The sequence below is a fragment of the Athene noctua genome, chromosome 2, assembly GCF_965140245.1.
Source record: "Athene noctua chromosome 2, bAthNoc1.hap1.1, whole genome shotgun sequence".
Taxonomy (NCBI): Eukaryota; Metazoa; Chordata; class Aves; order Strigiformes; family Strigidae; genus Athene; species Athene noctua.
In genome coordinates this window covers 42,443,887-42,467,169 of record NC_134038.1, presented here as the reverse complement: position 1 = coordinate 42,467,169, position 23,283 = coordinate 42,443,887, and the positions used below count along the sequence as shown (strand labels likewise).

Sequence of the window (23,283 nt, the reverse complement as noted above, 5' to 3'; positions counted from 1 at the left end):
CTGTTGAATGAAACCATAATGAAAGAGGTTAGAGCAAGGACAGGTTGAAGGGTGTCAATGAGACATGACTTTCTTTTCACAGAAGACTGGCCTTTGGCCTTGTGATTATAAAGTAAGTTCCAGGTTTATTGCAGGATATATGTCAGACAATAAAAAAAAAGTCACAGAGAATGAGAGGAACCTTATAGTATCTTCGCTGTCATTTGAGCCTGAAATCAAAGCAGGAACGAATAGTCACAGGTGGGCTTCTAAGTGGACCATGTATCTGGTATACTACTACAGATAGGCTTCTAACTAATGAAGAAAGTGGCTGTTGATCACTACAGAAGCCTGTGGTTGCCTTTCAGTTACAGTCATTAGGAAAGTATTTAGCATTTCTGATATAAAAACTCTATGTGTGCCTCTGGAAGCCTTTCCAATAGTAAATACCTGTATTTTCATGAGTTTTCTTCTGTACCCTAGCAAAGGGAAATAAGCTTTGGTAGGGAGATACCTTGTCTTAATCCATCTCCTCCAGGACAGTAAATAAGCTGAACCTAAATTTCTCTGTCTCAGTAGGCCATATTTCCTGGCACAAAGGTTCCCATGAATCTTCTCTGAAGAGTATGGATGACAAAGGTTTTTCTCTTTCTATTCTAGCAGGCAGTCATTATTCTACAGAATTTTTCTGAAATATGGGCAGATGGGCAACACGCAGCTGTCAGCAGCAGGGAAGCTGTAAGGACAGTTTAGTCTGGTTCACTTAGAAGGTTACATGGAGAATGAAATGTACTCCCAGAAACTCCTGGAAATAACTGGAGGGCCAGCAGAGGCAGGCTGGGCTTGCATGTTGCAGGTGTGGGTATGTGCCCTGGTGATGCAAATGGCACAGGCCCCAGTGATAAGCACCCTATCTTAGCAGGGAAACTTTTTTGCTGAGCTTTATGTTGTCATGGAGGACCAATTTCCACACCCAAAAAGGGAGCCACAACATCAGTGCTATAGTGCAGCCTGCTGAAGTAACAGACATCATCCCGGGAAACACCCTTCCTTGAGAGAGATGTGAACATGGGCTAAGTGTACTTGTTACGGCAGTGGAAAGAGAGCAAGTTAATGACAGGAAAATAAAGGTTAATTTAATATCCCTGAGGCTTACGGGTTAGCAGCTAAGATGCCCATAGGTTTTCACTGAATGCTACAGTGATGAATCACTCTTAAACTACTATGGGGATTACAGGAACAGATCATGCTTCTTGCATCTGAGATGGAAGACTTCAATTCTGAGCAGGTGCTTAGATCTACCACCAGACCCTGTCATGTTTCCTGGCTGGGAGGAGAATCCAGATCAAACTAGGAACAGGGGTGCTACAGCCCCGGAAGGCTCGAGGGCTGGAGTACAGTCCATCTGCAGGCTCACTATCGCAGATGCTGTGTTCTAACTCGTTTCTTTCTTTTAAGATTAATTTCTTGCTCCTTGGGCTCTCAGAACTCACCACAATTTGTTGTGAGACAGGAAGAAGCAACAAAGTAATTAATGCCTTACCCAGATCAACATTTGGGATTTTCACATTAGCCTTCACCAGACAGCAAATTATAAAACAGAAGTTTCAAAGAAAGCTTTTGCAGCCTATTAGCAAACCCCTAAGCAGCATGCCTGAATCAGAGGACAGTGTCCTGCCATGTTAACATCTGTGCAAAAACCAGTTCCTCCCACTTACTTCACTGAGGACTGTTTTCCACATGAGATTTTCTTCGGGCTGCAGCACTGATTTTGTTATGTTTATCTGAGAGAACACTACGGTCCCCACAGAGGCAGCAGGGTTATTATTAGCTTTCCATGTCGATACACTTGCAATTCTAAAAGAATAAGAATATTAATTTGATGGCGTCAGTAAATCTGATGGCGTTAGTAGGACCTAGGATCCAAATTAATCTTCCTTGTAGCGGGGACTGCTTGAAATAATTTATGCAATTTTATCTCTATTATTCACCTCTCTTGCTATATATGCATTTGTAGTCTCTTCTTTGCAAAAGCCAAAACAGCCCCATGCAAGCACTCTGCAGCCTTCCAGAGTTAGCATCCCAGATGTTTTTCAATCTCTCTGAAGCATGCATGCACAAACATTAGAAAGCAAAAGCAACAGACTTGCACGTACTTAGTGCCCAATACTGTCACATCCCCTTTGTGCAACGCCCAAGCCACAGGAACTTTCAGGTTTCCCCAATACATCAGAGATTTCTTTAAAAGAAGATCTATATGGAAAGAGCTTCATCTGGGTCACGTTCACCTCTGTAAATGATTGTTCTAGAAAATACTTGAACAAAGGTCTGACTATAAAAAACATCATGCGATAATGCAGTCACATTTGTAAGTCTGTTCTTGTGAATGACTGATACAAATAAATGCTCCTTAGATATTAATGATTCTTCTGTTCCACTGACATTAAACTTCATATGCTCCCCTTTCAGTGAAAAGGCACCCACTTAACAATTAATCAGTACCTTCTAAAATAACGTTCTTCATTTTAAGTTATAATCCTGACATCCCAGCAGAAGGTTAGGGAAGTTCTTCTGAAGCCAAGCAGTACATTACAGTCTGAAAGGAGAACGAACGTGTGGGCATCCTGTTTCCAGGCAGTTTGCCCCCATTCAATACAAATACTAAGGAAAGAAATACTGCAAAGTTTAAGGAAGAAAACGTTTAATTTTCTTTCTCTAAATAAAAAGAAGTTTGTGCAGGAAAAGGTTTGGAATTTTAGCTTTTACTGACAAGGCTCTAACTCCTTCAGAAAGCGGGAGCTGTTTGTTGCACCACCACGGATTTATGACGATCCTCTACTTCCCCTCTGTGGCAGAGTTTGATAGCTCACCAGTCATGCAGCAATATAACAAGGAATGGATGAGGTTTGTACTTCTGCTTAGTTTTTATTTTAATGAGAAAAAAAAAAGAAATTAAGAATGATTATCAAGAACAGTTTCAATGGTACTCATAATTTCATTACAGTCATTTGTTTTTATTCCCATCTTCCTCCTGTTTCAAAATTATTTCTGTCATCATATATTGCACTTCAAGACAGGTTTTTTAAAATCTTCCTATTCCTGTACTTCCAGACTTCTGGCTCACAGCTGTGTGGAGGAGGAAGAACGGTGGGTAGGAGGGTTTGCACTGCAGGTGGGTGTCTATAGCACCCCCAGCCTTGCATCCAGGCACATGTGGGTCTGACAGGGGCATTATTGCCATTGTGGGGCTTGTTGATTTGGGCACTGCCATACCGGTATGCCGCTGCTGCGGTGCCCGATCGAGTACATTCGTGCAACCTCCCACTGTGGCATGTTGCTGTGCTGACGTGGTGGGACATCTGGACTGGCGTGGTGGGAGAGCCACTCAGGGCTCTCTGCTTTGTGCAGCAGATACGCTCCTTGGCTCAGCTCTGTATCAAAGATAAAGGTAAAAAAAAAAAAGGAGGCAGCCCCAGAGAGCCTTTCCCAGGGTCTACACTGAAGTGTTTAATAGGAGGTCCATCCAGGTGTACAACTTCCTATAAGGAAACCAGATCCCAGGATTACATGTTTTCCAGGGGCAGAGAGTCACAGTTCAATCATTCAAACAACTAACTCACAGACAGATGGCAGAATAAAACCTGATGACTAAAAATACTTTAATTAAACATGACTCCAAACATACACATTGGCAACCACTGTCTACTTATTTTATGTTGCTGCTAGAAGACATTGTTACATTTTAGGTAATTCAACGATGCATTTGCATAACCTCTATTTATTTATTTTAAATTTTTAAAATAGTATTTTAATTTCATTGTTATTTTCTGACTCTGACTGCAATTCTTTTTTGGGAGACAGATTCTCTATAATTTATTACATCAAATTTTTCTTATTAATCTGAAAGTATTTTATGTCTCCAACAATGCATATGACCATATTCTAAAAGTTAATTTTTCCTGTATCTCAGGAAACATAATATATTGGTATTTTTAATGATGCAAGTAAGTACATAATCAAAAATAAAGCTGCATCAGTTTTGAAACTATTGACCAGTGAATCTCTGAAACTTTATTGCCTTTATTACAGTGATTTACAGAATGGTTTTGTTGCTTTATAGACCATTTCTTAATGTCTTACTCTTCTACATCTTCCATTTTGTGTTGTTGTTTTTTGTTTTTTGTCTTATCTGAACTAGACATACTATTTACAAAATGAGATGTGCTGTTCCAGCTGTTACTGCTCCCAATTTTCCTTTCTTGTTTAAGCCCATGTGGGCACAGATCTGAGGCAGATGGATAAGAACATGGTGCAGTTACCAGTCCTGAACAGGTGGAACAATATCCTGAGAACCCAGAATCGGCTGGTCAGAGATTTGCATTGCCATTGCAACAGGGAAGGCAGCTGCCATTCCTGGCTAAAGAAATCATTAACTGGTGTGAAAGGAGAGGAGAAGAGGCTTGATTTTTTACACTGCGTGGTAGGAAATGAGATTGAGAAAATACAGTGCATACCTTTGTACACCCTAATCGGAAATTAACAAACCTGGGGCATCAGAAATACTCTGTTTTAATAATCTGTTAACTGAAAGGTGGTCATTTGGGGAGACTGCTGGCTAGTTGTTCTATGGTAAGACTGATCTGTGTATAAGTAGTTGGTTGGGAGGATACTCTGAGAGTACATGGATGGCTTTAAAACTAGTGCTTAAAATTGTCTGTCACAGGATTTGAACACATCAACAACAGTAAAACATAGAAAGTATTCTGGCACAATGTGGGCATCCTGATTCTGGTAGAGTTGGGAGATGTGTATGGGAAACTACTACTGGTTGTACTGGGTAGAAAACCTGCCCAAAGTCACAGGCAAAGTAGAGGCAGGAATTTTAATCTATATAATTGTAACCCATTGCATTCATATTCTGACTTCTCTACGAAAGTCAGAATTTAACCTTTCCTCAGTACCCAGGATCATGTAAATGTTACAATTTAAGCTGAGAGACAAGCAGTCCAAGCACCTTTCTCTGATCCTTTGGATGCCGATGCTGCCAGATCACGATCCAAAACTTGAAAAACAGAACAACATCTTCAAGGGGCAGCCAGACAGCTTAGGATTTTTCAAGAGTAGTACTGTGTGAGGGTTGCAGAACTCTCCTCACACAAGCATAAGTCTTTTTATGAGACTAGTTATGAAGCTATAAAGATGATTTATGGTCATTTTCTAATTGTTAGTATATTGAACTCTTCTGTCAAGCAATATGAAAGTGAAACATTTTCCAAGACTGATATAACATAGGTGCCAGAAGAGCTATACATTGCTTCTTCAGTAGAAATAGAAAAATAATATGATCATACAATTGCATTTCAGGAGCTACAAGTACAAAGCAACACCGGGTCAAAGTTGCACAGGCAGTTTCATGGCAAGCAAGAGCAATTCAGTTGTCGCCTCCTGAATCCTCCTTCCAAGTGGCTGCTTGGCCCTGACCTGAAACATTCCCTTATTTTTTGTCAGGTGAGTTACTGTGTTGCCTTAGAAAGCTTAAACAGGTCTGCACAGGGACAGGCAAGTGCTCGAGGCAGCAAGAAGGCAGAAAAGGGCAGCAGCAGCAGCAGCAGCAGATGTGGTCAGGTGGCTTTGGTCTGCTGTGGCAGTGACAGCTGAATCCACAGCAGAGCAGCACTTGGAGCCAAGGTTAGGTAAGGGATGAAGGGAAGGAAATGTAATGAGTGAAAAGAAGTCTGAAGCCATCCTTTCCTCTAAGTGACTAGGAGTTGACTTGAAGCCTTTGGGATTATTTCTGAAAGCATTTTCCTGAAGGTTTTCTCTGTTACATCTGCCTCACAGAAATAGGGAAAGAATAAACAAAGCAAATACCCCAATGCAAGTTAGCCCTCCAGCCTTCCAACTGCAAGGACAAACCACATTTTCCTAGTTAAACCTGTGCCTGCACAACTGGAGCTACTGTGCTGGGGACACATCCTCTGCATAGCACAGAAATGTCTATTAAATGCCATTCTTTTCCGCTAAGAAACAGCTGAATTTGGAAATAGTCCCAGTTTTGCCTGTTCTCCTTTTTCACTAATTTGTTTGCCCTGCTTGTCTTGGCTTAGCTACAGTTTATAGAAGTAACTCAGTTATACAGAGACTGCTGGTAAAGGGCCTATTTCTGTAAAAGGCTGAAGTTCATGTATACTGCATATGTATAGGCACTGTTTAAATAACTGATGAGAAATTTACATTAAAAAAAAAAAAACAACCAGCAAACAAGGGAAATAGTAACCTAATGAAAAATCACTAAACAATCCTGGAATTCAGGTCTCCTGTGAAGTTTTAATTCAGACCTCTTTTTATTTTGCATTAAGCTTCAGGTCTCTACTTGCACAGCCATCCTCTGCTGATCTGACCCATGATTTGCATCGAGCATGACAGTCACCAGCTCTAGATCTGGTTGCCTGTGGCTTTGTCTAGCCAGATCTTGAAAAATTCCAAGTGTGGAGACTTCACAACCTCCCCCAATACATACCACCCTCATAGTGAAGAAGTCTTTGCAAACATCACTTGCCACTGCCAAGAAGAGCGTAACCTTAGTATCTTTGTAGCCACCCTTCAAGCTGCTGCTAAATTGCCCCTTAGCCTTCTCTTCTCCATGCTAAATGAACCCACCCTCACCCTCAGACTTCCTTGGTACATTGTGTGCTCCAGGACCTTGATTAGCAGTCTCCTACTGGAGACTCCCCAGTTTCACTGCAGCTTTCTTACAGGAAGGTGGAGGGGCAATCCTGGGCAAAGTGTCTGGGTATGGTCTCACTGTCACCAAGGACAGTAATAATTTCCCTGGCTATGATACACTTGGCATGTGTTTTGCCTTTTTGATAATGAGACAGTAGGTTTAGTAAGATTGACACAGGTATAAATTGATGCTCATTTTTAAAGTTGCCGTTACACTGTGCTCTAAAGGGAATTTTCTAAATGTAATTCATAATTTTCTAAATCAACATGTAAGTGGGGGAGAACCAATTGCTCTCTGAGCACACAAGTCAAGTCAGTCCCAGACTCCAGGTACATATCTGTGAACAGGAAGAGCTGCTAATTCCCTGCAATTTAGTCCTTTTGGTGCAAAGTGGAGGACATGCTGTACTTCTAGATAAATGCACTCCTGCCTCCTCTTCTACGGTCTATAGCACAGGAAGAAAGAGCTGAGACTGTTCACATTCACCTAATATCAGCCCAATCCTTTTCCAGTTAATCCTCTCCCAGCACAACTTTCTGCTTACTAGGATGCACACACATATCACAAACTTAGAAAAAAAGAGAGCAAGTGGCAGTTTGGAAAGTTTTTGATTTTTAGATCAGATATAAATCATTTAATGCCTCACAATGAAAGAGAAATTGGAAACTGATTTTGCCTTCAAATCTATTTGCACCATCATAGCAATTGTTCCACAGACTTGTTCCCTTTCCTTTTTATGTGCAAAGTATTTGGAGTCCCCAAGGGCTCTCAGACAAAATAGAAAAGCAACATTGTTTCTGAAGTTTCAGATGTCTAACAGCTTTATAGATAAAAATGTCAGAAATATACCTATTCTACCATCCACACAAAGAAGGGAAACTCAGAAATTACTCTTGCCAAAACCCAGACATACCTCTGGGACAAAACCTGGAACTTCATGATTTGGTTTTTCTTTAAATTCCCATCCCGAATTTTCTTTTGAAGGACTTCTGTGGGAACCCATTCCAGGATTTTCAAAGGGCTCAAGTATTTGCGTTTCTCACTGAAGACTCACAAACCCTTCCACTGTAGCAATCAGCTGAATATTACAGTCTAGATGTAACTCAGTCCCCATCATAAAATACTTTGGAGAGTCAACACATGAAAAACTTATGAGACAAAACTACTGTCATCTGCATAAACAGCAAGGGTTTCCACTTAGGGGTACAAGGAGGAAACAGTCTCCACCTCATGACCTTACACAGAGGATGACCTGAATTTTTACCTAATGCAATATAGTTATGCCCTTTGGCTAGTGCTCGATTACTTTTGGAGAAAAAAAGGCTACATTGAGGCAGTGGGAAATTGATGTAATACATCATCCAGAGTGTCTCAGACCTGAGATGTTCCATCCACTCCATAACTAAGGGCACTGTAACGTTGACATAGGAGAAGCACAAGTCTCTCTGTCCTGACTATCTGGGCAGAATATTGCCAGCACCAAGTGCTGAGTCTCTATATTTTATTTATTGGCAAGGCAGCCATTTTAAAGGATTAGTGCAATGTACTGCTTAAAACAAGAAACATATGATAACACTGATCTCAGGTAGTCCCTTGTCCATTTTTATTCCATATGTGTTGAAAGCAGAAGCATTCACAAAAGGCACAGAATATAACATTTGTAATATTGTTCAGATCTTTGCCTTTGAAAAGGTAAAAAAAAGACCCTAAACGTCTTGATGGCTGAAAACCAGGAAAGTCTGTTATTGTCACGGATTTTAATATTTAATATAGAAAAATATAACATTTTTCCAGAAAGAGAAAAACATTCCTAGAGATTCTGCAAAGACTGCACTTGATGAACCTGAAAAATCTTTATTTCATATTATTTGTTCCATTTTTTGATAGGATCACTCAAAACCTAAGGCAGGACAGACAAATACAGATGAGTGGGTCCTCCAAGGCTGAAAACATCTTTGAAACATTAATTGTTCATTCTAATTTCAAGTAAACTCCCTGTGCTTTGTTTATTTGATACTGAAATATTAAAGCATACAAGAATGAACTTTGTATTTTTAATTAATTTCTGTGTTAATGGATGTTAGTTAAAGAAAAAAAGCCCAAACCAAACGAAAACCTAAGTAGCTCAACTATGCCATTTTTCTGGTTTGAATTAGAAGTTATATAAAATACCAGTGATAGAAATTTTCTTTTTGGATGTCAATATGTTATCATCATAATTTCTGATGTCATTTTGATAAGAAATTTGCAGTCTAAACATTTGATCTGAGTGATCTATGATGGAGTAACTACATCAGCGGAGAGGGAAGAGCTACAAACGTCATGTATCTGGACTTATGTAAGGCACAATCCCACACAGCATCCTTCTCTCGGAGAGAGTTGGATTTGATAGGTGGACGATTTGATGGATGAGGAATTGGTTGGTTGGTCACATACAGAGAGTAGTGATCAGTGACTCAATGTCCAGATGGACATCAGTGACAAGTGGTGTCGCTCAAGAGTCCATACTGAGACGAGTATTGTTTAGTATCTTCATCAATGGGATCAAGTGCACCTTCAGCAAGTTTGCAGATGACACCAAGCTGAGTGGTGCGGTTAACATGTTGGAGGTATGGGATGCCATCCAGAGGGACCTTGACAAGTTGGAGAAGGGGGCCCACATGAACCTGAGGTTCCTGTAGGTCCTGCAGCTGGATCAGGGCAACCCCGGTACCAAGACAGGCTGGAGGACGAAGGGATTGAGAGCAGCCCTGCAGAGAAGGACTCTGGGGTAATGATGGGTGAAGAATGGGACATGAACCAACAAAATATGCTTGCAGCTCAGAAAGCCAACTGTACCCTGGACTGCATCAAGAGAAGCATGGCCAGCAGGTCAAGAGAGGTGATTCTGTCCTTCTACTATGCTCTGAGTGAGAACCCACCTGGAGTACTGCATCCAGCTCTGGAGACCTCAACCCAGGAAAGACATAGACCTGTTGGAGCAGGTCTAGAGGAGGGCCACAAAATGATCAGATGGGTGGAACACCTCTCCGCTGAGGAAAGGTTAAGAGAGTTGGTATTGTTCAGCCTGGAGAAGAGGCTCTGGGGAAACCTTATTGCTATCCTTTCAATACTTAAATGGGGCTTGTAAGAAAGATGGGGACAGACTTTTTAGTAGGGCCTGTAGTGATAGGACGGGGTAATAGTTTTAAACTAGAAAAGGGTAGATTCATAATAGATAGAAAGAAGAAATTTTTTATCATGAGGGTGGTGAGACACTGTAAAAGGTTGCCCAGAAAGATGGTAGATGCCTCATCCCTTGAAACATTCAAGGTCAGGTTGGATGGGACTCTGAGCAACCTGATCTCATTGAAGATGTCCCTGCTCCTTGCAGGGTGATTGGAATAAATAATCTTTAAAGATTCCTTCCAGCACAAACTACAGCACAAATTATTCTATAATAGAATATGATAGAATAATCTCAATTTCATTTCCAGTTAGATCCTCTTGTGTCACTCTCCTCCTCCCAGGCTCCTGGACGTGTGACTCAAGCCACAGAAATGCAAATGGCATTCTCAAAGTGATCAGGGTGATAGAATTTAGGAATTATTCATGTACTTTTTCCCCCTTGACTGCAATTTTAATAAGATAGCTGAATCTCAGATGTGGAGTTTCAACAATGGGTAGTAACTGTTCTTATTTTTCTTTTTCAAGTGACTCAGCAGATATGGCCTAAGGAAAACTGCTCTTCCCTTGCCAACAGAAGTGGTGTCATACTGGAGCCAGCAACAGGCATCATCCTTACAGGCTCCTCACTGGGGAGATTATTTCTGTAGGGCTCTATTTGCTATAATGCAGTTTCCACAGGTGAAAGTGTTAAAAACATTGAAAAAGAAATCTAGAGGGTGCTACTCAGTAAGGATTTTCCTCTGATGACCCCAATTATTGCATAGAACAATGAACCACACCACCCCCCAGCCCACCCCTGTAGTCAGAAGACAGATGCAGCAACACTCAGCCTAGTCCTGATTCAGACAGTCAACACTGCAGAAAGTGCCTGTGATGAACACAAAAGGAAGATTCATTCATTCAAAGCATTTCAAATTATATGGAGGATGGCTGTCCAAACAAACAGAAAATGATATTTTAAAAGATTTTTTTAAAATATATCTATTTTTTAGGGTTTTTAATTCTTTCACCTCCTAAAATAGCTAAGGAACTTAGTTTTTGGGTTTTGTTTTTTGTTTTTTTTTTTAAGTACTGTACATAAATATGCAACTACATATATAATTAACAGAAGAAATTACTTGCACACAAAAATGACAACTCCCAAATTTTATGTAAACCCATAAAAGTCCCAATCTATTTCCCTCACTGTCAGCTCTCTCTTTAAAATTAGGATGCTTATTTTTCTCCAGCTGTTTGTTGTTGTTGTTAGACTTTCTGGTATCCATACCTTACCTCTGGCAGGCAGGGACCCATTTATGTTAGCTTTCACCATGGAAGAAATGATCCCTGCAGCTGACGACCGAAGTTTAGGTTGGAGCAAAAGGATGTTCTTCAAAACTCTTCTCTTTTGTCTTACCTCAGGTTTGAGTAAGTGAGGGTCTGCAGAGGCAGAGAGCAGCACACACTTGCTTTGTGCAGCTGGAACATGGGGGACACAGCTCTTTTCCTCTGTTCCACAGGCAGGAAGGTGAGAGTCACTGGAATTCCATGTGGTGTGAATAAAAGGCAATGCAAAGAAAGCAGTAATATTACAATTTTATGTCATTAATACAGTACTGGAAGACAGTTGTGGAGAAAAGCACTGCAAGCTTCCTGTAAAAGTCTGAGAATTTTTATTTTTTTTTTTTTTTCACGTGAGAAATGAACACAAAGGACAACAAATACTGGTGACAGGAAGAAGAAAAAACTCCAAACAATTTCAGTAACAAGTAGCTGATAAAATATCAGTCCAACTCTCTGTTCTTGCTGGCACTGTGACAGAAAGAGCCTACAAAGGTATCATGGAGCTGCTTCAAAAAGCATCAGCACACTTCTGCAAGACAAAACATTTCAGATAAAGATGGGTATGACAGTTCTCATGTGCAAGAAAGGCCAAAACAGAAGCCTATTTTTTTGCTAGCTGGAAGGAAGTTCAAATGATATCAAAATATACTGCAATTTATCTTAGCGAGAAAACCATGCCTTGGTAATGATAGTAAGTTGGGGTGTTTCAATTGCTTAAGCAACAGGTTTTTTTATTTGTTAAACTGACAAAAATTTGTCTGGTGGTGGAACACCGAGATTTTAACAAAGAAGGCAAAAAAAAAAAAAAAAAAGGGGATGCAGAGAGGCAGTTATTGTTTACAGAGGGTCATCAAGTCATGCTTATTGTGGGTGAGAATAAAGGTATTATTTCCTTGAGACTGAAACATTATTGTTGTTGAATGGAGGAGTCGTTCTTCTAATAATATCAGACATGAGCAATTAACTTGAAGTGGCAGGTCGAGTGGTTCTGTACTTAAAAGCACGCAAAGCTTGGATGTACAGTTGTCACAATTGGTCTTACTCATAACTACAAAAGCAAAACTTCTTGGACATGAGCATGCACACAGTCATCTTCATTGGAAATTCAGACCATGACTTTCAAGCTCTAGTTACAGATGTCTGTGAATTCACAGGATAAATTTTAAGGAGACTGAAAAGTGCTACTTAAAAGAAAGTATATTGCTGGTAGCTTAAACCCACTGTACAAAAATGTGCACTTTTACCGCAATATTAAGTCAAATTAAAAAAACATGAGAAAGCGTGCATTAGAATTAACAAGCTGTCAAACTGCACAGTACCAATTCAGTGCAGCCCTCTGGATCAGACCCTAGAACTCTGTGGGTGCCCTCTTCACTAAAAACATGCTCTACAACTGAGTAAAACAGGTAAAAGACTTTTCTTGGTAAAAAAATGAATCAGGCATGTGAATTCATAGTACCCAAAATCTTTCTGGCTCTTCGTGGCATTCATGAAAAGACAGAGCCCTCTACTGGCCTCTGCTCCCCCCCCCCCCCCAAGTCCTTTATTATTAGAGCTCCAAGTGTCAGTGCTAAGAGTTATTGTGGCATACATAGTTTTCTTGCTCTACATCTATTAGGATGGAGTGTAATTTAGGTTCTAAAAGTCATTGTTACATCTGCAAAAAAACTATTCCTGTAAGAGAAGATTAAGATATTTTCAGAATAGCCAGCAGATCTGTGTCAGTTCAGTCCTGTAGTAAACATTACATGCAAGAGATACTTCTTATTTTTGCTAAAATAATTGAAAATCTTTGCTGTTGATGCAAATATTTCCAACAGATTCAGATACTAAGATTTCAGAAAATTACAAGAAGCAGGTTAAAACGTGACTTTCCCCTAGTACAGAATTCATATGTATTTGATCCCCTTATTTTGGTTGAACACTATCCCCTTGCAGAAATAAAGTGTGCACTGTTATTTGCTCTCTGCAAACACAAAGACACCAGATCCACCCAGCCTGGATGGAGTTCAGATGTGAAGAGTGCAAATTTGATGCATTCTTAACTCTACAGTAAGTATATAATTTGGAAAAAAAGCACGTAGTTTTAAAATGTAAAAGCCAAATCTGTGTAGTTTCACATCAGTCCATTGTCCTCATAGAATTTTTATAGATTAGCACAATGTTTGTGGCACTTTTCATTTAGGTCATACCACCTAATATGGAAGAATTTCTGTAAATTGGAGTCATTTTACTTAAGATGTGTGACGAGTAAAGGGTCACCAAGTCTAGGCCCACAGCAGAGGTCATGGGCACCTGCTCCAGTTCATCTGACCTGATTCTGCGCCCACCTGTGGCACCAGGTCAAACTTCCAACCTCTGCAGAGGGAGTCCAACCCTTCCCATGGGGATGAGAAATTCTCTTTGGCTGATGGAGACTCCTAGAATGCTGTTAAGAAATTGACTGAGGGTCCAGACCAAGTTAAAACAGTGCCTTGTAGTGTAATCCTGAAAAACAGAGTTAATTATTGTAGCACTACAAGTGAACTGACATTTGGAGTTAGAGACCATGACTGAAAAACCCTCAGTCATTTGACTATTGTGTGGGATGTCTGTGTGCCAATAAATGAGAAGTCTGCTCAGGACAGTCTTACTATTGTACAAAGAGAAAAAAATGTGCAAATGGCTCTTAGGTATGCACAACTTGAACTGAACTTACAGCATTTTTACTGATTTTAGCTTGCATTTATGAGTAGCATAAGGACAACATGGCCACCTGAAAGAAAACAAAAGCAAGAAGGTGTAGAACACAATGTATGTGAGGAGCTGATGCAATAGATGAAAGGGAGCCATAAATTTGGTTTATGTTTTTGGGGAGCAGGATGCCACTGCAGGATCTTTAGTTTTTCTACACAGTGTTACACCTGTTACCTATCACACTGCTCTGAATAAGGAAATCTGCAAAAACGCTGGCCCCAGGGCAGGTTCTGTGGCTCAGGCAAAGCTGAGCCCTGGTCAGAGATGAGGCTGGAGGCTGCCACTGGGACCAGTGTTGGGCATTGGGTGCCTTCTCCAGGTCCAAGCACGGATCGAATCTTTGGTGCAATACCAGAATAACATAGCAGCACTCAGAGCTGATACCAGAATAACACAGCAGCACTCAGAGCCTGGAAGAAGCACCACTAGCAACCCAACTCTTATGTCACACTGCAGTGATAGCTCAAGTGGGAGAAACGCAAGCTTGAGAGCCTCACGTAAATGGCTGACAGTACAGAGTAGATGTTAGCCTACAACTCAATCCTTCAGGCCTCCCAAAGGATACAAGTGTTTTTGACAAGCCAGCTACCAGCTGTTAACATATTTACTCAACTGCTGCAATTTCCTTTGTTGTCCAAGTGTACTTGTGCTTTTGCCCTTTGCATGGCTTAACACAACACACAGTAAAGTGCAATTTTGCTGTTTTCCTAACCAGTGTACTTGAAAAGACAGTGTTTTCAGTGCAGCAAAGTTCCCAAACCGGCCATAGGAATCAGCTAGTCCAGCAATTAGTCACATGAAACAGCAACTAGACATATTCTAAGCTTTCCTCAGACAAGCCTATCACTTGGGCTGTCCAGGTTGCTGCACAGTGTCATTGGAGGCAGTTGGGATAATGTCAGTGTCACTGATAAATGCAAATACCCATTTTCTCACACATGCACAAGTATGCTTTGTAAGATGGTGAGAATCCCCACTCCTCTGGGTTGTTCCTTCCCCAGAATGCTCTTCAGAGCATCATAGCAGATACTTCTCTCTCCAAATTACTACCAAATACTCCACACTGATTATCTGGTTAGATCACATACGAACAAAGGTTTTCAAAACATGCACCTACAGCTCCTGTAGCATATATTGCCTATGTCCATACAAGTCAGCTATACAGTCCAGAATGATCCTGAACTCCACAGCTCACCAGTCAGTACTACAGCACGATCCTCAGCATGTTTTTGGCCAAAGCAAACCAGCTCCATCCCAAACAATTTCCCAGGCACGGCTCAGTAGTCCACACAATCCTGGGAGACTTCTCAGTGAGCAGTCCACAAGCAACCACCCATTTTGGAGTCTGAAAGTGTTTAGTAGCATGTATAAATCAGTGTCAGTGCCAGAGCACAATTTTGGGCATGCTAAAATGTAGCTTTTGTGAACACTGACTGGCCTGTGCTGGCACAGAGGCTGCCTGGCAATTATGGTTTGTACCTGAGGAAAGATGATAATCAGCAAAGCACACCAAGGCCACCACTGCCAGGATGATACATGGCTTCACTGTACATCCAGTCCTACACATGTTGGTAGGGGTGACAACCATATTTGAAGCTGCACCCAAGCAGAGCCCAAACTGTCATACTGATGTGGAACATTAAAGTATCTTTCGACTTACTCCATGAAAGGGCTAGTACAGTTACTGCTCTACTAATACTATTCTCATGGAAACAAGAGACTCAAGCAGAATAAAGTAACATGGTTAGGAAGAGTCCCGGAGATTATGTTGGAAGAAAAACTTCTTCAGATCCAAGGAACAATACTATATGGGGGATTTCTAAGCACTCATTTTCCATCACACAAATCCACCAACTTTCACAATAAAACACACATATGAAAGCAAAAACAGTGGAGATCTTGAATTATATTTATCATAAACTTGACTGGACTTCTCTACAACGATAATCCCTCGGGCAGAACGTCATGCACACATGATGGACATAGCACGGCTGAAGCAGCCTGACATGCATTACCATGAAAAAAAAAAAAAATCTGGTGCACAAAGAAACAATAAATACCCAACAGAAAGACAAGACATAGGAAAACACCCTCACCACTATTTTCAGAGAGTTTATTTATAGAATTGTTACTTCAATTTGGCACACAACTGGAAAATACTAATACAATTTGGTGGGACAACAGGCAAAATGGCAGGGTGTTGCTGGTCCTTCGGGGAGAAAAGAGAAATATGAATTACAAATAAGGAACAATTGGGGTTGAAAACATTATTACCTGAACATGGGCTCTATGAGCTGTAGACCATAAAAAAAATAATCTGAATGACTTAGAACCTTGAGACACTGGGGTGATGTTTCCAAATTCTCCAGTAACATGCTGAAGCTGCCAGAAGTGAGTTTAAACACAAACCAGGTTGTTTGCTCTACTAGCAGAAGCTGAGCTCTTCAGAACCTAGCTTAATTTACTGTTTCTGTTTTATCTGGCTTGCTTCTGCTCACATTGAATTCAGAACACTGCTACTGACCAGCAAAATCAGGCCTTTCACAGAGGGCCAATGGAGCCTCTTTCATAAGCAGTGAAGCTCTGCACCCAGAGGAACAGAAATGCTGAATACTTATAACATTACACTGAAAAGCTGTTTTCTTCTCCTTTTTAGGACAGTTTAACTTCTCCTTAGTCCATCTGCATCTTTTCTGCGTGTCCAGTACCACCAATCATACAAATCTCTCCAAGATGTCTTTATTTTGTTGGCATCTATCACACACACTTCTGGTAGGATCAACACCTTAGACCTTGGTCCCAAATATTAAGCCTGAGGATAAACTGGATAGTTTGCTGTTGTGGTTCTCTTTTTCTGGGACCGTTCCCACCTCTGATCCCTCATTTTTCTTATCCACATGGACTAAGGAGCAAGGATCAGGAAGAAACAAAAAAATGAGGAACAAAGAGGGAAAAGTGGCTCCTGATTGCTGGCTTTAGAGGGAGCTTCAGAAGGAAATTGGATGAGCACATCCAAACCCCTCTCAGAAAGGCTCAAAGGCTGTGGCATCCGAAAATCATGAAGTATAAGGCTTCAACAGATTCTCGACAGGACGCTTGAATGGCACTACCTGCTTGTGGGGTGGGAAGACACTCACAGCAGATGCTAGTATTTCATTATAAGAGCTGCCATACGGAAAGTTGTTTGGTTCAAAAGTCAAGCAATCTTTGAGTCCTCAGTTACCACAGTCTCGTCTCAACGAGTTACATTACAATGAAGTGGATATACCGCAGTTTCATCATTGAGGATAGTAGGTCAGAATATAAACTATGAATAACATTTTCGCAAAGTCAAGTCCGTGATTGATTGTGTAAAAGGGCCCAAATCTTTACAACAAAGCAGTGAATAAGGCTCATCATGAATGGCCTGATGGGAAGCCATCCATACAGACTCTCCTTGGTTAAAGGCAGTCTCCCCCACCCTCGTCCTGCTTAAAATCACACAGGCGTTTATCTGTGGTCCATTAAATCTTAACTGTATGGTTATCTAACTCTGAAGGACAAGATATATGAAGCTATCAATGTAATTTAAATAAAGAAATGGAAATAAATGCTTTCTCTTACAATTTCTCCAGCACAGCCATCTGCTTCTTTTCTCTTCTCTAGTTTTAGAAAACAGATCCACAAAGGGGTTGGGTGTAACTGGGAAGGCAATAGCCTACAAAACCAGTTTTGCCATCAGAGAAACTGCAGCTGGAACAACGTGCATGAGACAACAAAGCAGCCAGCCTCAGCTGGATTAACAGAGACAAGGCCCAGCACAACACTCTCACTTCTCATTGCACTGTTCTTGGGGGACACAGTCTCCTTCTTTACACTATTAAACCAGAAGTATACAGTATTGCACTGCTGTTGTACATCTTCAAGTAAAACGATGCTATGAAGATGCTGGAGTACAGCTGTTAATAAATAAAAAAGCAGAGATGAACTCCAGTGCCCACTCCCCTCCATGCCCCTGATCTCCAACCATTGGCCATTTAAAAAAAAAAACAAAATCTCTTCACACCTGAAGCCAATTAGAAAATTCTGTCCACTCTAATGACCACAAAGAAAAAGCAAATACATGAAACATCACTAAATGACTTTGCAGCTCCACCTACATGGTTAATTCACCATCCCTGCTAAATATTTTTATTATTATTATTATTACGTGCTCCATAGATCAGAACAATCAGCTCTTCTATAAGTCCATCTGTAAAAGTCTATCAAATAGGTTAATCTCCAAACTAGTTAAGTACAATATTCAACCCTTTTATTTCTGTGTCTGTTTATTTAGAAAACGTTCATTCAAGGAATGAAAGTTAGGACTCCTGGTACAGCACAAGGTATCATCTATGCTACCATCCACTTGTTTTAGCAGAATGAAAAAGAAAAAATACAAATGGCTTTAGAATAATTTCACTTGCGATTACCTCAATCATAATAGCCAGTCAAAAAATCCACCATTGGAAAACCAATGCTAAAACAATACATTCTCTTAATTCCCTTGTTTGGATCTAAAATGATACCATGATTTTTTTTCATTACAATTTTTAGAAAAGGCGTATTTTTATAGGACCCACCTACACCATGCAATTGTTTTAAGTATCATGCCTAAAAATGGTGTGACAGTTTTACATGGAAAAGGCTAGACTGTAAAGAACAATGTTCTAGCCCAGCAGTGAGACATGGGAATGGTATGATTTCATACCACTCTGGGCATAAGCTTAAATCACATCCACACAGCTGAGACCAAACAAATATTTAAGTCAGAATAGCAAAATGTTTTAGAACGCAGTGTAAACATAGTCAAAGAAAGGGGATATACTGAGTGTTAACACTATATAAACTAATATTAAAGTGCACTGACAGATGAGCACTAAACAAGTAGTTTTGAATACTCTGAATACTTGCTGGCCTGCTTTTATTGTAAAATGGCATCTGAAACTGATAATTCACCAGGTACCTCATATCATTCTCATATCAAAGCAGCTCCTCTTTGAACTAGACTGGGAGACTCCAAGCATAACTTTAGGCCTTAGCTGTATGAGCTCCAGCTGCACAGAAGTAATTAACTGGGCACCTTACTCTCACCTTCTCTTCCACAAGAAGTAAGATCAGGCTAACAGGGCCCACTGTGAAAGGTAGTGAACACTGATCCATTGCAACAAAGCAATTTAGGATATAAACGGGTCTAAACAAGCATGTCCTCCTAATGGAAGACCAGATATTTTATTTAGCATATGGGAGGAAGAAAAGCAGAGCTGAAACTGTTCTTTGTATCCTAACTTCCTAAGGAAACACAATTTAGGCAAATACTTCTGTTTACTGCTCTATATCCTCAACTAAGATGCAAGTAAGCCCTTGTATGATATGCAGTATTATTACTTTTAATTTCTCATACAGAAGCTAAGTCTGATCACAGTTTATGCAAGTGATAGAATCGTACCCAAAATAAAAGCAATCACATTTTCACAAGTTTACATGATTTCAACCTGAATCTAAAACCATGACCTGCCATAGACTGTCTTGATTGCCTAGCTAAATACTGTGCATTCAACCTTTGTGACACAATCAGGTTTTTATACTAGGCTAACTATGGCTATTTCTCGTACTTAATTTTTAATCCATGTTCTTTAACTAATAAACAGAACAATTGCTTTTTTTATTAGGCTTTAAGTCACTTAAATCAGCCTGAAGGAAAAAAACTGGCAGTCATCTTGTAAAATATTACTAAAGCCTTGATAAATATCTGGATTTTTATTCTTCATGGAGGTTTGGAAGCTCAAGTTTTTCAAAACAGATCAGACCCTTTTTAAAAGGGGCATATTCACCTGTCACAGCATATAGTAATTTATTAAATTTAAAAATGTGAAGTTAAGTTGCTTTGTGTATTATCTACATATGTAAAAGCTATTTTCAAACAGCAGCAGTAGTGTCAATTTTGGAAAAACATTTCTCTAAAAAAACCTACCCGTACCAAAAGGCTAGTAGGACTAAACTTCAGTCTACTTTGCCAGTAAGTTTACAAAATAAATGATTGTATCTATAGTTATGCAACATCTGAGGATGTCTTTTGGAAGTGTGAACATCAGCTAGAAGTTAAGAGGTATCTAGACATGCTCCACTACTGACATAAGGAGAAAACCCTCTTTTTTATCAGAACAGTATGATAAAAGTTAAAATAAAACTAATTAAGAATTTGGTATAAACAGCCTAAGCTTATACTGAGAAAACATCTGTATAAAATAAGAATTTTAACTTTCTTGAGGAGAGATGGGAAGTTTATCTACTGATAATTCAAATAACAGGTATATTTTAACCTTCTGAAACCCTTTGGAGGGATGCAGAGAACAACAGAGATGGTTACATTTTTGCAGATAGAAGTCCACACATTTTAGAGGCACAACAAACTGTCATTTGGTATCAAAGGGCCCACGTTCTGTTCTGTGCATACAGGATTGACAACATTTGTCAGTAAAGTTTTGCAGACCCTGCTGTATTTCAAGTGCCACATGTTCTTCAAACTTGCTTAAACAGATTCAAGTTCAAATGGTTGGTCTCCATGCAAATTTCCATAAACCAAGTTACCACAAGCTGTTTGGGATGGCTCAAGAGCTTTCTGCAGAAAAGAGTGTGCCTTAACCTAAAAAGACAGAAAGTTATTTCTGGGGTTGTAGAAAAATCGCTGGTTTATATCTCATGTTGTAAATGGGAACAACGAATCAACTTACTATTTCTGTTAAAACTCATTCCAAATGACTCTGTGCAATGGAAAAAAACCAAAACAAACCCAAGTACTGAAGAAAGAGGCTGCTTCTATAGGCACAAACACCAAATGATGAACAAGTCCTACATCAGAGAAAAATCTAGCATGCATCTTCAACACTGTACGCAGAAATCAAGGACAAGTAGTAACTGTTAAAAACTATACAAGTAAATGTTGCCTTCTTTTAAAAACGTATATGGGAATAGTTACACTGATTAATAAAACACCAATATTCACAACCCATCTGAACTAAACTGGTTTACACCTTCAGGAAAAAAGTCAAAATAGTACAGAACATTTCTTCTTTTCTCTTAAAAAGTAGGAGTGCCACACTGTCAAAGATAAACTGTTGCTGCATATAAATTTGTGTCAACATTCTTGTGCTTTCAGTTCAGGGGATACAGAACACAGGGTCATGTTTACTGCTAAATTGTTCACAGAATTATCAGATGTCTACACAAATCAACCTTTTTTCCTACCTAATTCATTATGAAGTTGCTACAACTACAGTAACAAGATGTACAAGGTTCCAAGAAATTCCTGTGAGAACTACTTAGGTTATTTTATGAATAAATTTGGATTTTTCTTTAGTTCACCTATGTTCACCAATATATACTGTATATGCACCTTGAGTATAAGAACTGCATGAAAACAGTCTGAAAAAAATAAAACATGGAAACTGAGGTGAGGCAATCAGTCCCCTTCCTACTTCTGATTATTATTATTTTATTATTTTTTAAATACCACCACTGAAGAAACCCAATGCACAATATAGTCCCCAAACCCACACCAAACTTCCTTGCTTTGCCATGCACCTTTCCCAACAGGTTTTCACACCTGCTTCTTCAGACAGAGCGTCTGGAGGCTACAAAAGCACGACCTGTACTTCTCCATCAGTCAAGTTTATTTGTGTGATGTTTTTTCCAGATCTGGAAGTTTTTCAATTAGTGCTTTATGGTTCATGTTGATACTGGCTATAAGTCCTCCCTCATTGCCATCTGAGCCAGTGTAACTAATTTCTTCACCAGTCAGCGTAGTCATATGGCCACCCAATGCTCTCAACACTGCATTTCCAGCACATATGTCCCACTTCTTAATGTAGGTGACATGGATATACACGTCAGCTTCTTCTTGATTCTTTTCAGCCACGTCAAGGAGGGCCAACACTTTATATCCTAGAAATGGGCAGAAGTAATAAAAAAAAAAAGTTAAACCAAGTTTTCCTGGTCATCACAAAGGATGAATCTACTAGTAAGAGTTAATAATATGTACATGCAGTACTTCAGAAAGTGATGTCATTCATTGTATCATGCCACTCAGTACAATGGAGACAGTAAATAAACTTGTCTGCCCTCTGTCCTGTAGAGAGAATTTGAAAAAGGAACACCCCCCATCACACACACACACACACAAGATTTTTCCATTGCACTCCAATGAAAGCCTTAGGTATTTGAGACTCGTTAATTTTAGACAGCCTTTACCAATATGCTACATAGACTTATCTAGAGATACACTAAAAGAACAAGACCAGAAACTTGAATGTAGTTTTGCTCTTACATTCACTCACTTACTTCTCTCTCTGTGTTATGCTGATGTCTACCCTTTTCTTCCTGGCTTTTTATTACAGTAGAAGGAAGATGCATATACCACTCTAATAAAGCAATTCAGCCCAGGGCATACTCCTTTCATCATACATTATGCAGTATAAAGTCATTGTTCAAAATAGTACTCTTTCTTTTATGGAATTTTTTTCAATTTTTCAACTATTCAACCAATATCCCTGTTTCATTAAACTGTTCCTTTCTTTCTTTTCTTATACAGAGGCAAGCCCTGGAGAAGATCTGCTATAACCAGTTATGCTTTCACTTCCTTCATCATAAGAAAACTCATTTAGATTCATTGTCAAGAACCTATGCAAGATCTTCCTGACTACACAACCTGTAAGGAAACTGGCTTTCCATATTCAAGACACAGACAGATACATTTCCATAAAATTCAAATTTTGCATGGCTCTTCTAAGCCTTTAAAACAGCTATTGCTTTACACTAGTGCCTCACATATTTGCATTCTGTCAGTAACATGCATAAGGATATTGTGTAAGTTTACAAAAAGTAAGCCAAAACCTCTCTGGACTGAATATGAAGCAGATAAAAATGGCCTTTAGTGACACTAGTTTTCTCTTTTGACATAAATGCAAGGAATAGTACCAAACTTTAATGGCTTTTTCTTTAAAAATTGTTTAATTAAACGTACTACTAGTTAACCAACAAGCAACAGATTCTCTATGTGGTCACATGATCCGTTTTCCTCCATAGAGGCATGGGTGCCTTCAGTGAATACACATCTGTGTTTTCACTTAAAGGATCACAGTGACTTTGCTGGTGAAGGCTGAGATTCACTAACTTGTGAATAGCTTGAAGCCTGAACTAAGTTTCCGTGTAGGTTTCTATACACAGGAGAAACTGTGTCCCTATTGTGAAGTGTTTGCTTTTAGGGATATGAAGAACAAAAGTTAAGAGGAAAAAGAGGAGATGCCACAGTTATATCCTTTTGTCTAATAAGA

General features: G+C 39.6%; 1 protein-coding gene across 1 annotated transcript in view; it reads right to left on the bottom strand.

Annotated features, from left to right (window-relative positions):
- Positions 1 to 12,743: 12,743 nt before the first annotated feature.
- Positions 12,744 to 23,283, bottom strand: part of BPNT2 (3'(2'), 5'-bisphosphate nucleotidase 2) — a 29,498-nt gene continuing 18,958 nt past the window's right edge. The window contains exon 5 of the mRNA XM_074898934.1: positions 12,744 to 21,895. Coding sequence (XP_074755035.1) covers positions 21,624 to 21,895 — 272 coding nt within the window. The 3' untranslated portion in view covers positions 12,744 to 21,623. The remainder of the gene's footprint in view (positions 21,896 to 23,283) is intronic.